The sequence below is a fragment of the Impatiens glandulifera genome, chromosome 1 (assembly GCF_907164915.1).
Source record: "Impatiens glandulifera chromosome 1, dImpGla2.1, whole genome shotgun sequence".
Classification (NCBI taxonomy): Eukaryota; Viridiplantae; Streptophyta; class Magnoliopsida; order Ericales; family Balsaminaceae; genus Impatiens; species Impatiens glandulifera.
In genome coordinates, this window is record NC_061862.1 from 100,515,725 (window position 1) to 100,530,716 (window position 14,992).

Consider the following 14,992-nt stretch of genomic DNA (forward strand, 5'->3'; position numbering starts at 1 on the left):
TTGAGGATGATTCAATAGTTTTGGAACCGGTCACTCGGAAAAAAGCATTGCAAGCGGTAACAACTCTTCACAATTTTTTGTTGCAATACAAGAAGACAATGCCTCAACTTTTAAGTGCAATGATAAGATTTAAAGATGAACTTAATATATATTTGAAATTTAACACACACACAAAGTGACTATAGATTCATTTATTACTAGACAATTTTATAATTTGAAATCTTTTAGTTATTAACACTAGGACCATTATATACATTGGGATTTAAAAGTATTATTATCTAATTATTTTATCAATTAGAGTCCAATTTTGTTCTTGTTATAAATTGGGACTAAACAAATTATTAATTTTATTAAAGTTATTAATTTATCATGTATTAATTTATAAAGATTTTATGTATAAGATTAACTATCCAAACCATTGTCATGTATGATTCAATCCGCTGGATATAATTGACCCAACCAGGCAACAAAGAATTATCAAATTGACCAAATATATGATTCATTCTGTTGGATAGATGGGTCAATTGAAGGATATTGCTCGAGTTTAATATAAATTTATCTAAAATTTCGATACATAATCCCCTATAGTCGATTAGAAACATTTTAATTATTAGATCAATTAATTTATTTTATTTAAAAGATTGATAAAAAAAAATCTAACTTTTCTCGTGGACTAGACTATGCCTTTGTGATCTACCCACGTAAACATAAGGTTATTGGAAAATCTCATTAGCTAAATCATCTAGTTAAATTTAATAATACAAATTAAATTTTAAAATTAAAATAAAAAATAGTAAAATTAAGTGTTAAAAACTCATTATTTTTAATAGCATGTAGCACGTACATTTGTACGAATAATGATATAAAAATCGAGAAAAAAATTACGGTTAAAATGTAATAGCATTTTTAATTTACTCTCGCACATATATTCAAATTATCATAGCTATCGACCCAACAATTCGGACACTTTAAAAATTAAGCATTATATATATATATATATATATATATATATATATATATATATATATATATATATATATATATATATTAGTTAGTTAAAAATTGGAACTTATATAGTTAAAACGTTTCGCGTTAATTAAATTTGGGGTTAAATTTAAAATATAAAGTTTTATTAGCCTAGTTGGTTAAAGGTTGTACTTATTTTGTTAGGTTGCAAATTTATGTGCGGATCCATCCAAAATCCGACTCAAATATTCCTTTACTCATATATATATATATCCAAATTAATCATAGTTTTCGACCCGACAATTCGGACACTTTGAAAATTAAGCATCATTATATATATGTATATATGATATGAAAGGTTAAAAGTATAGATTAGCAAATTAAACTAGATATTGTAGATTAATGAATTGAACTTAATCTAGTAAATTAAATAAACTTATTTCAAATAAATACCTAATTTTTTAAAATAAGTGACTGGTTTTTATTACCTGTTAATGAATTAGTTATTAGAAAATAAGGGTAATAGTCTTATAGCAGCATATAGTTTGAACGACGATAATGGCGACGACGCCGGGGGCGTTGCTATCAAGGACTTTCCGATCTCTGAAGCCGAGCAACTCCGGCGTATTCCTTCGTTCTAAACCACCTGTCTCCTCCCTTCCAATGTCATCTCCTCCATCTTCGGTGTCTGTTTCACCTAATTCATCGAAGAAGAAACCTAAACCTAAGCCTAAGCCTTTCTGGTCTGTATATTTGATTCTCTCCACTAACCTCCCAATCAAAACTTACGTCGGTGTCACAACCAATTCTTCTAGACGGTAATCCTTCCTCCCTCTTTTCTCGTCTCTAACCCATCATACAAAAATTGAAATTTATGTTTCTGTTTCATCTCATATGGTCATGATCATCAATCCTTGATTATTTGATTTTAGAGAAATTGCTGATGGAGGAACTTCTTTTAGACTGGATGTAGATGTAGTATTATTTCTTATGCATTCATCGTAGTGTATAAAGTATCTATATAATCTGGATGGATCTGCATTTGAATGATAAAGGATGTTGTTAATAAACATTTTGTTTTCTTTCTTTTGTTCATTTTGAATGAATAATTCAATCTTACCATCTGCTGCAATTAAATGGCTGAAAGAAGAATTTGAATTTAGTTTTGTTTTGTGTGTCTATAACAGGCTGAAAGAACATAATGGAGAACTGAGAGGTGGTGCCAAGACTTCTTATGCAGGAAGGCCGTGGGTTTTTGCATGTATTATTCAAGGATTCATCAATAGAAGTGAAGGTAACCTTATTTTTAGAGAAGCATGTCTAGATTCTTGGTTGTTTTGATCTGTCTGCAATGAACCCATCTGGAAATCGATGTATTTTAGTAAATTTGTAGTTGTGGCACGATTCTAATGATAACCCGCCATTTCTTTTATGAGAAACTGATACATGTTCTATCGTTTGGTACAAATATTTGGCTGGGCAAGATCATAACTTCATTCGACAAATGACTCAGCTGACTTTAACTGTGGCTGGATCCCAATTGGGAACTACCAATTTACTTACCATCTGATTGGGTTATTTGAATAATTCTCAGATAACTCACCATCTTTTCATTCGTCGTCTCATCAATCACCTCTTCATTTATAATGAATGAGATCACAAACTGAGATTGAGCTGAAAATATATTCAGCTCCTACATTTAGCATATTTAAAAACTAGTATTTTGAATATATGTTACAATCACGATCTCACTCGAAAATCGTCAAAATTTCGTTTGGTTTTATTTTCTTGATCACAATCCAAATTGCAGTGTAATTTTTGGCTTCGTTTGATATAGTGATTTATTTTTCTCGATCATGATCCAAATCCTCTTTAAGATCGTTTGATATAGTGACTACTATGTATATTATTTGTTTGCTTATTCTCCTTTGAATCTGCAGCTTGCTCTTTCGAATCAAAATGGAAAAGTTGGTCAAAAAAAGTAACCCGCAAAAGGAGTAATGCCAATGATACAAAGCAGCCAACCGACCCCTCCCGACTCCTCCTTCAACACAGGTTAGCAGCTTTGGGTCGAGTTCAAGATATAATTGATTGCAGTCATTTAGAAATTGATTGGCGGTTGGATCCTTCTTGACTTGTATACTTCAGTTCATTTTCATTTCATTCTATAAATTATGTTTCAAAATTTACCCACAAAAGAGTTCATTTTTGGGGGGTATTACAATTTACAATAGTTGTGTAAATCTGAATAAAAATATCAACTTTAGTAAATTTAAGATGGAAGCATGAACTGAATATCGGGCCTCTCTCTGTCTCTACTTTTACTGTTAAAGTTCTATGACTAACTTCTTTAATAATTGAAGGGGGCAATTCTCTGACCCTTGCCCGAGAATCTCGGGCTGAATATCAGGCAATTAGACATAACAAGACAGGACCCACCTTGAAATTCGATTTAATTTCTCTTAGGGACAATCCCTAGACAAATCTAGGAACTAACCACACCATTATGGTTGGATTCTTTTGCTTGGTTGCAATTTTTTATGAGCTGTTTCTAAATTCTTATATGGATTTAATCGAGGAATTAAAAGCTAAATAACATTTTTCATTTATCTTTTTGTTTTGATTAAATCCTGATCTATACAAAGGAAATTTGTTCATAGTATATTTAGGTTCTTTAAGGTATATGCTAGGGTTAATTTTTTTGCAATTCCAATACATCGGGTTTTCTCTGAAAAAAGATTATAGACTCAGTTTGATTCTGCTTATACGGATAAACTTATTATTCACTCTATTCGCTGCGTTTGGTGGTGATAGAGTTTATTTGCATCACTAGAGTAAATGTGTGATCCCCATCACCAAGAAAGTTTTTTTTTCGGTTTTATCGTTGGCCTGTTTAATTCGGCTTATTCACAATAGCGAATTCAGCCCAACTATTGTTGGCCGCTCATTTTCTATTAGGGTAGCTCAAATGACAATGGATCTTCCCTTGTGTATCAAAGGTTTAGGTTCTTAGTGGAATCGAAAGATTCTTTTCACTTAGTAGATTAAAGTTGTGTTTGTCTGTAAGCATATTTTCAATGTCAAATTTAGTTGCCATAGTTTTTATAAATAGTTAACTTTAAATATTTCAATGTCAAATATTTTTTAGATCAAAGGATTTAATATTTATAGTAAAGAGAACCAGCTGAGACAAACTCCCAATTGTGCTAAGACTATTTCACTAGAATTGCCAATATTAATGGGATTATATAGAAACACTTTCTAGACCATAAAATGTTGATAATTTAAACAAAATATATATATATATATATATATATATATATATATATATATATATATATATATATATATTGATGAAGATGACATAATGTTCTGGAATTTAACTTAATTAGATATAAAAATTAATGTTTTCTTGCATAACTTATATATAAATGTGCTCCACAAAATGTTTTTTCAATTGATTATAGACGGAGAACAAATTATTAATCATATAAATAGAATGTTAAATAAACAATTTATAATAATAATAATAATAACAAAGTATTAATTAAAAATAATAAATAATTAAATAATCTGACCGCCTCACGTATAGGCGGAGCGGTATTGGACCGCCTACCGCCTAGGCGCCGCCTAGGCGGCCGCCTCGACCGCCATTTAGAACACTGCAAAGTAAAGTAAAGAGGTAGAACAACTTCTTTTCTCTGGTCCCTCATGAATATGATTGATTACCTTGTTTGCAAGGCATATGATGATAATTTGAAGATCCCTTTGCAAGAAATGTAAATAATAATGAAGCTTGAATTGACATGACTATGTAATGTCATGATTCATGCTAGTGACATAAATCTCCCCCACCTCTCATTACTCTCTTGCCTGCCTCATTCACCAAACTACACTAATTGAAGATTTGTGATGGGTACAAAATTGACTATCAATCAAACATTATTGTACTTTACTAATACAATTATATTTCATCGTTTATAGATTTAGGATTAAACCGAAACAACCCCGATTATCGGTTGAGAAGTAAAAAGAAGATGTTTACCGGCCTTTATTAGGATTAAACCAAAACAACCCTCGATTATCGGTCGAAAGTAAAAAGAAGATGTTTACCGCCAAGAAGAGTAGAAATTGGGGATCTTACTAAAAGAAATATCATGGATTTATTATCTTGAGAAGACTAACACTACTAGTCACCGCCAAGAACCTCACACTTAATTTTGGAGAGGTAACTTGTATTCATTGCAATTTTATCCTACCTTCTAAATCATATAACACCAAAGTCTATAATTTTGTTTGTATTATATTTGTTTTGTCAATGATTTTTTAAATCTAATTCCAATAAGATATGCATGTTTTCTTTAAAAGACAATTATTACCTTATCTCTTAAAACACAAATAAGCCCAATTATTAATTTGTCTTGCAAAAAGTAATTATCTCATCTTTATCCATTTTTCCTAGTGTCATCTTCAATAACTTTATTTATCTAGTTTCATTGCATTCACTTACAATTCATTTGATTTGGAAAGACATATTTGACCATTTATTTCAATTTAATCTACATACTACTTTCATTCCGATTATCATTTTAAATAAGTTGTAAGTTACGGTCATTTTAACAAATGAATAATAAACATAAATAAGTGTTTAGTGAATAAATTAGATACTCTTGTATCGATTAAGCATAAGTTAAATATTTTCAAATGAATTAAATATGATCAAACATTCATATTAGCATAAATAAGCTGAATAATCTAGTCTTATATCCCTGAATTTGAATTAAAAGTTGAAAAATATCAGTTGGGATGTCCTTTTTGTGCAAAAATAAAAAAAGGAGAAAAAATAATAATAATCTAATAATACTTTCATAAAAAAATATATATATTGGAGAAGAAAAATGAGTACTTCTTGAACCTGAAGAGTCCTAAGGATACTCATTATAGAGCCCACAAAAAGTAATATAAAAACATTATTAAACAAACATCCATAATAGATCTCTAAACTAGCATAGCTTTTTTCTTTCTTTTTCCAAAAAACTATCATAGTTTATATATGCCTACAAACTTGCTATATTCTATTTGTTTAATTCAATATTTGTTTAGATACGTATACAATTCACTCATTTATTTAATTTCAAATTTATATTTTTTTTATAAAATATTGAGATTAATTAATTTATAAAATTCATGTTTTTTTTTATGTTTCCTTTTACATCTATCTATATAATTAAACGAAAAAAGACCATGAATCTGAAATAGTATATCACTTATGCACGAGAGAAGAAAAAAATCGTACTAAAAATAATAATAAATTAAAAAAATGTTTGAAAACGAAAGTAAAATTACAAAAATGTTCCGAACATGACCATATTCGAGACAAAAATATTCAAATAAATTTGATTTTCAGTTTACGTACCATTAAAACATTCGACATGACCATCTTTTTTAAATTTATTATTATTTTATACATGTTTTTTTTCTCATTCATGCATATCATATGCAGTAACTATGTCATATTCATGATTTTACATGTTATAATTAAATTTCAAAACTTAATCTAAGAACTTGTTTGATGTAAGGTTATTTACTTTGATTTAATTACTATAATATATAATTTAATTTTACAAAAATAAATAAAGAAAATACCAAAATGAATTTTATTGAAAGTTGACAAAATAAAAGTAAACTTTTCTGCAATAACAGAGAAACCAGCCAAGAGCAATAAAAGAATGAACTTTACAAGTTCAATCCATCTTCTTCTTCCCAAAGCTTCTGTTTTTTTTCTCTCTCTCTCTCTCTCTACATATGAGCTATGGAGTTCTTTCTAATATCATGCATCTAAGCTTCTAACCATCATCTTTAATGGGTTACTTATCTTGTAAAGCAGAATCATCCGTGGCCACTATAGACCAGTCACAAAAGAAACCAATCAAAATCAAAGAATTCCAATACAGCGATCTCGAAAACGCCACCAATGGTTTCTCCGATCAAAAACTCCTCGGTAAAGGTAGTCACGGTCTAGTCTACAAAGGCGTCCTAAGTAGCGGTCGTCTAGTGGCAGTAAAAAAATCAACACTCATCAACCGTCCTCCATCTTCTCCATATTCCAACAACGAAGTCGATAATGAAATCGAAATCCTCTCTCAATTACAAAGCCCATGTCTCGTTAACCTAGTCGGTTTCACCGCCTCTCCCGCCTCAAACCGTCTCCTCGTAGTCGAATTCATGAGCAACGGCACTCTCTACGACGTACTACATTCCAGTTCCCGACAGCCGCCGAACTGGGGACGTAGAATTAGATTTGCTCTACAAACAGCTAAAGCGATCCACGGTCTTCATTCGTTAAACCCTCCTGTAATTCATCGCGATATTAAATCTGCTAATGTTTTGATAGACAGGAGTTTTAATGCTAGGTTAGGCGATTTCGGTCTTGCTCTTAGATGCGGTGGAGATGATTATTATTCAACACCGCCGGCAGGGACAATTGGGTATCTAGATCCTTATTACGTGACTCCTGATAACTTGAGCACCAAGATAGATGTGTTTAGTTATGGAATTCTTTTATTGGAGATTATAAGTGGTAGAAAGGCTATTGACGTTGGATATTCACCACCTTCGATTGTGGATTGGGCGATACCGTTAATCCGACGAGGGAGAATTGTTGATGTTTATGATCCGAGAATTGAACCTCCTAAGGATCCTAGAGTTAGGAAACATTTAGCAGTTATTGCGGCGAAATGTGTTAGGTCTTGTAAAGAGAGAAGACCTTCAATGAAGGAAATTGTTGAGAGTATTGGTGAATTGAGTAAATCTATACCTCTTCATTCATGGAATGGAATTAGTAAGCCCTGTGCTATGATTGATACAATCGGAGGAGGAAATTCCGGCAGGTGGAATTCGAAACCGTCTTCATCAGGGAATCAGTTTAGAAGAGTTTATTCTGATTTGGGTTTGAGGACTAATTTGATGGAGTTGATGACGGGAAATCAAGAAGAAGAAGATGGAGAGAATTTGGCCGGAAAAGTTCATAGTTGCCGGAGAAGTTCTCGGAGGAGCTTGAAACCACCGATGGAGGAGGGAGAGTGACTGGTACTAAGTTATAGTTATTGATTTGGGTTTTTTCTTTATTTGATCAATAAATTATTTGTGAAATGAATTATCATATCATAATTAGTCCTTTTTTTTATTAAACAAAAACATGTTTTTATAATTTGGGATGATTTGGAACTTGTTCTATGTTCATTTATTCTAATGAATTAAGAGTGGGTTGAACTAATATTTTGAGATAATAAATTGGGAGTATTTGAAATTTGAAATTGAGTTTACATGGGGTCATAGGATTCGATATAATTCATATAAATGAATTGTTATGAAATAAATTTTTTTTAAAATGAATGTGTGTTAATATTGATTTAAGGGGTGATACTTTGTTTTATCATTTTTTTATTTGAGATTTAAATTGAAAAAAAAAAAAACAATAATAATTTTGTGTCAGGAATGGTGGTTGAGAATGATATATTAAACATGTGAATGGACTTCAAAAATGATTTTTTTTCCAATTAAATTTCAAATCTACTCACGTTGCTGCATCATCCTCGACACAATTAATGACACAATTTTCGTTTTTTATAATTACCCTTTAAGAAATGAGAAACACTTTGTATGTAAAAATTCCACAATAGACCCTAACAAAACCTAATGGTTAATGAGTAAGATCATGAGATGATTTTTGAGATTTGTATTGGAGAAAATGTTATATTTAATAAAAATATATAAAAAAAAAAAAGCTAAGTTATTTAGATTTTTAATTTGTTTGATTATTAATATTTTATATTTAAATTTTAAAAAATATATATTAGTAGTTTAATAGATAAAATGAGTTATTTGATAATTAAAATAATAATAATATGATAAATTTATTTTATAAAAATTGATAAAAATTCCATCAAAATACTCATTTTTAAGCCCCCACAATGTTAGGTAATACTTGATAGGTAATACAAGTTATTTTGAACACAATGATATTCAAAATGGTCAATATTGTAACTAGAAAATAAATAAATTAAAATAAAAAAAAAAAGTTAAAAACTTGATCTCAAATTTAAAATACAAATTATTATGGATAACAATTTACAGCATTACCTAATTTTAGAAACTGATTTTTTTACCAATATCGTAATTCTCAAAATAAGAAAAAAAAATTGTGATATTTAGGTGGGTGATGGGTTATTTAAGATAACCTATTTATTTAAAAAATGATGAGGGAGGGAGTGGTGGGTGGGTGGGGTAATTTTAATTTTTTAAAAATAAAAAAAATTGTTTAAAGATTTAAAATTTTGTTAATATATAAATGATAAAATAAAAATTAATAATTTAAAATATATGATATTTTAATATTTTGATTAATAAATTAAAAAATAAAATTGAGTGGAATGAAATTGAAATAATTTTTTATTATGTTAAGATTATTTTTAAAAACCTTAATGTATTATGAAGACGAACAGTTTAAGTTTTTTTATATTTTTAATAAAAATTTTACTATTATATTTTTTAATCATTTAATTTATTAATTAAAGTATTCTTACTTTATATCTATTAAATTTTAATTTTAAATATAAAAAATTATATCATAATTTAACTTATTAACACTAAAATACATTTTTTTTATATCCACATAAACTTCTTCTGAACAAAGTAAATAACCCAACATCAAACAAGCTTACATAGTTAAAGACAAATTATGGCAGAGTACCTTTTGTCGAACTCACATGTGATCACTCTCGCACAAAAAGGTTCAAACGGTGTATTTTTTTTTTTCTTTATTATTTTCATAACAAAACGGTGTATTGTGTTTGTTTGATTGAAAAAAATGATTGTAAGACTAATATTCATCAAACGCTCTTAAAGTTGTCAATTTTGGACACGACACGAAAACACGATCTGGAACGAACACGAAAAAATAATGTTAGGGTTATCTATTTTTTTTATTTCGGTCAAAATCAGGTCGACATGTTTAGCTTAGTTAATAAATAAGTCAAAATCGGGTCGACCTGATATGACCTAAAATAGACACGATAATCCGTTTCCAAATTTTTTTTTGTTGAGTTTCGTATTATTCTTTATTATTCACTTACTCGTTTTCTTTTAAATTTATTTTTATAAGCGGATTTGAGATTTAACTTCATTTTTATTTTGTATTGATGTCATTTTAATTTGAAATAAAAATGTGAATTAATTGTATCGAGTTTGATTCGAGTTGAATTAGATAAATCGAGTCAAACGGGTCATGAAACGAGTCAGACTCAGGTCAATCACAAATAAATAAACAGGCAGGTTCAGGTTAGAAATTTTAACACAAATTACTATACAGATCAGGTTTATGTTATAATAGAAGAGGGACTCGATTAAAGGACTCATACAAGACTTATTCCAGACCTATTCTTTCGCATGCTTCTAAGACTCGAACTCATCACTAAGTAGGAGAGCTCTAAGGCAGGACTTTCCAGAGAGTTACTATTACACAATCAGACTTAGAAATTCAACGAGTCTCGTCGAATCGAGGGTATTGAACCTGCTCTAGCAAAACTCGACGATGATCTTCAAAGCAACAAAAGTGCAAAATGAGGAATGATTCAATTTGTTTGATGATGTCTCTAGCTCACACCACCCTTGAAACAGGATTGAAGGTTGTTACATTGGGAGCTCTCATAAACCTTTCCAGGTCGGTCTCATTCAACTCGTTAACCTGTGAACCCAAACTCGTCAAACTGAAACTAACCTAGATTATCACCCTTATTTTTTTTTTTAAGAGAATGTTAATAAATTTTAAAATTCATCTCGTCTCCTGTTTATCTACGTGATCGAATGACTATAAAGTTAGGTATATTTAATTGTTACAATTTATCCTTATTATTGTTTAAAATTATTTTCAGTTTAATGTGAAAGGTTAATTATGTTTGATTTTTTTTTTATATGAGATAATTTATTTATTAAACTAATATAATAATTTATTAAGCAATCACCATAAATTTGTGTTATAAGCCCAATCAAAATAACATAAGAAGATTGAGTCCAAACTTTTATTTTTGTAATATGATCATGCATTATAAATTTATCTTCTTTACTAAAAAATATATACAAAATAAAAATGTAAATGTCTCTCAAAATAAATTAACTGTTCTTATGGTGTCTACAAAATTATTATAAAAAAATAACTCTTACAATTATTAGACTGATTTTAGTAGTTAGGCAGTGTTTGTTAAGCAGGATTATCCTGTATATATAGGATGATAATTCACACAGTAGATTTGATTAAGTATTTTGTTGAAATTTTTGTATAAATAGTGTTTATATGTTATACAATTTATATATCAAACTAGGTACAAAGCATATAAACAAATTGATTCCAAATTTACCCTTATATTTATATTATATTTTTTCTTTGAAAGCTTATTTTTTAAAAAGTTTATCATAACTTATTCTCTCTTCTTATTTTTACTTTTTCACGTTATATTTAAATTTGTTTTTATATTTAAGTCTGTTATATTTAAATTTGTTTTTTAATTTAATTTTATACTTTATAATTTTATTTGGAATAAATTAATTCTAATGCACATAGATGGAGAGATAAGTCTCTTCCATTTTACGAGGATTGATGTATTGTATTTTGAAAAGATATAACAACTGAAGAACTTGATGAAGGACCTGGAGAAGCAATGACAGTAATAGTGAATGAAGTGGAACTAATGATATAGAATATGAAAATGTAGGAAAAGAGTCTACATCGGGGTCAGATCATGCAAGAACTAGTGAGGTAAAAGAAGGAAGACCGGGTAAGAGAAATAAATATTGTGTAATTGACATGTTATCTTAATTACACTTTTTATAATTAATTTTTTATGAATCTATATAACTTTGTTATCAAAGAAGATAATATATGGTGTCAATCTTTTTAATTATGAAGTAGTGTGAGCAGCTTGGTTGTGAATCATTTTATTTTATCAATTAAATATATTCTTAAATGAGATAAAAAAAAAATATTTATTACTATAGTCATAATTTAATATAGTGGTAAGAAATTTAATTCTTAAATGAGATCTAAAGAGTTTAAAATTTCCCTATGAACAAATAAGTAAAAGAACTATATGTGAGAAACAAAATTTCAATATTGAACATGAACAAAGAACTACCTTTGTTAACATTATTTTATAATGGTTCACAAATTTATGATAACATTATTTTATAACATTACACAAAATGTGTTCATAAATTTTTGTTAACATCATTTTATAACATAACACAAAATGTGTTCACAAATTACAAGCAATAAAAAAAAACACATTAATAAAGAGAAATAATAAAAAAATTAAATAAATATTAATTTAACAATTAAATTAAATTTATATAAATATAAAGGACAAAAATGTCTTTTACATTTTATACAACATTTTATACTACTAACCAAATAAAAAAAATTATAAAATTTATACAATTTATAGGAAAAAAGCTCACTTAAACGTATGTACTTGTACAACTAGCTCATTTAGATGTACTAATAAAAGGTCATTTAAACATATGTACTATTAAAAATTAGCTCATTTAGCCTCTTTTAGTAACCATGGTTAACTTTTATTTTTAAATTTATATATTTATTAATTAAATATTAATATATTTTCTCTCTCTTTCTTTTTCATTAATTAAACTAGGTAATTTATTTTATTCTTAAATTTTTTATTATTTTAATATTAATTTTTATTTTATATTTCATCTTTTTTTATTAGTTTTTATTTCTCATATTTCTTAAATTTTTATTTTTTAAAAAAAAATTAACAACTTATTTATGAATTTTATGTTTTACTGTAATATTTTTTTTTGAAAGATTTTTTCTTATTTAATTTAATATAATAAAAATGAAAAAGGGGTTTTTTTATTTAGTTTAATATAAATAAAAATAAAAATAATAATTTTTATTTAATTTTTATTCACGACTTATATTAGTAATAAATGAATTGTTTTGTCTAATATTTGATTATTACTCTTTTGGTGTTTGATGAATGAGTTTTTATTATTATCCAATTCTTAATTATTAATTAATTTATTGTTGAAAGAATTTTCATTATTATATTTAATTATTGGGATAAACAAATTTAAAATAATTAATAATTAATGTAAGTATAAAAAATATATATATAAAAAAGAAGAAGAAATATAGAGTTAAAATAATTAATGATGAATGCTCGTATATATATATATATATAAAATTAAAATAATCAATCATAAATACTCATATAGAAATAATAAAAAATTATAAAAAAGAAAAAAATAGAGGGTCATTTATTAGTAATAAATGAAATAATAAATGAAAAGAGAAGAAAGAGAAAATATATTAATATTTAATTAATAAATATATAAATTTAAAAATAAAAGTTAACCATGGTTACTAAAAGAGGCTAAATGAGCCAATTTTTGATAGTACATATGTTTAAATGACATTTTATTAGTACATACGTCTAAATGAGCTAGTTGTACAAGTACATACGTCTAAGTGAACTTTTTTCCCAATTTATAACCCTTTTATACTTTCAACCAAATACAAATAACATATATAACTTATACCTCTTAATACCCCTTACAACTTATAACCCCTACAAATAATATCTATATAACTAATACCATATAACAAACGCTACCTTAGTGTATTATTTTAATTAGATTGAGTTGTCAGTAGAACTGAAATGTTTTATTTATTAATAAATACGTTATTGATAGTATAGATTTGTTTTTACAATAACATTAAAAAAATAAAAATAAAAATATAATATTTAATAAGGTTTATCCAATAAGATTTGTCAATTCTATAAATATTTAATAAAATAACCATCCAAGTAACTCTAAATTCCATCATTTTTATTTATAAGAGTTCATTAAGTCATATACTAAACTATACTTAAAATTTAATCCATTAAAATATAAACCTTTAATAAATAAGTTTAAAATATTATTATTAACAAATATTAAATAATTTGTAAGTATTTAAATTAATATAATATCAATTAGCATCTTATTCAATTATTATTTTGTAAAATATTATTTTCATCTTAATACAAAATATGCCAAAATATTAATTAGACTTGGCACCATATATAGGAACAAGGGTCACGGGTAAACAAGAAGACAAATAACAAACTAAAAAGATAAAACAATAAAAGTAAAGCTCAAGCCAAACAATTATAATTAAAATATAGAGTTCCTTATAAGATTTTATAATTTTAGAAGATAATAATAGTTAATTTGATAAATTCTTAAATTAGTTAAAAATTTATAATTTTAAGATTATACAGATTTATAAATTATTTTGATTTTATAATTTTATAAGATTTTACATAATTAAAATAATTATTTATTTACAAAGTCAAAAATAAGTTATTATTTATTACGTAAATGAACTAACATAATTAATTTTATGACTATTAACTTTTTTTAGTATGAATTTTTTATTGAATATTTTAAATTAATTTATATAAAAAAAATATATTGAAATAAGAGCACTATGTGACTTGCCCTAATTTTTTAAAAAATTCAAAATAACAATACATTACTAATCTTTTTTTTAAATAAGTTTTATGTAACTCTTTAAAATATATATATATTGATTAGTCAACTATTTTAATAGACTCACATACAAAGTTACCTTAAATTTAAATATAAAAAGTACAAATATTTTGAATATATATTGAGCTTTAGTTATAAAGTTAACTGGAGTATGTTTTATAAGGAGAACAAGTCCATTAAGAGCCTATTTGGCCCAATTTCTCTATGTTAAATTGGACCAGTTTTGTCTTCAAAATTATACATTAATTTCTTCAAGAAGTTTCATAATGTATGAAAATCAAATTTGATAATGAGGCTGTTAAGTTTTTATTTAGAAAATTAATACAATATCACAATTATGATATATAATTCAAATTTATGAGGAATTGTGCTACTTAATAAAATTTTAAAACAACAATGTTGTATTTGAATTTTG

At 26.7% G+C, this 14,992-nt stretch overlaps 2 protein-coding genes across 2 annotated transcripts; both read left to right on the forward strand.

Moving 5' to 3' along the window:
- Positions 1-1,488: 1,488 nt before the first annotated feature.
- Positions 1,489-3,258, forward strand: LOC124922562 (structure-specific endonuclease subunit slx1). Its single transcript, XM_047463287.1, has 3 exons — positions 1,489-1,784; positions 2,154-2,260; positions 2,907-3,258. Exons 1-3 carry the CDS (start codon positions 1,525-1,527, stop codon positions 3,098-3,100), a joined length of 561 nt encoding a protein of 186 aa, XP_047319243.1. The 5' UTR covers positions 1,489-1,524; the 3' UTR covers positions 3,101-3,258.
- Positions 3,259-6,714: 3,456 nt separating this feature from the next.
- Positions 6,715-8,240, forward strand: LOC124922564 (serine/threonine-protein kinase-like protein At3g51990). Its single transcript, XM_047463289.1, has one exon. The coding sequence runs from the start codon at positions 6,829-6,831 to the stop codon at positions 8,050-8,052; it is 1,224 nt and encodes a 407-aa protein (XP_047319245.1). The 5' UTR covers positions 6,715-6,828; the 3' UTR covers positions 8,053-8,240.
- Positions 8,241-14,992: the final 6,752 nt, after the last annotated feature.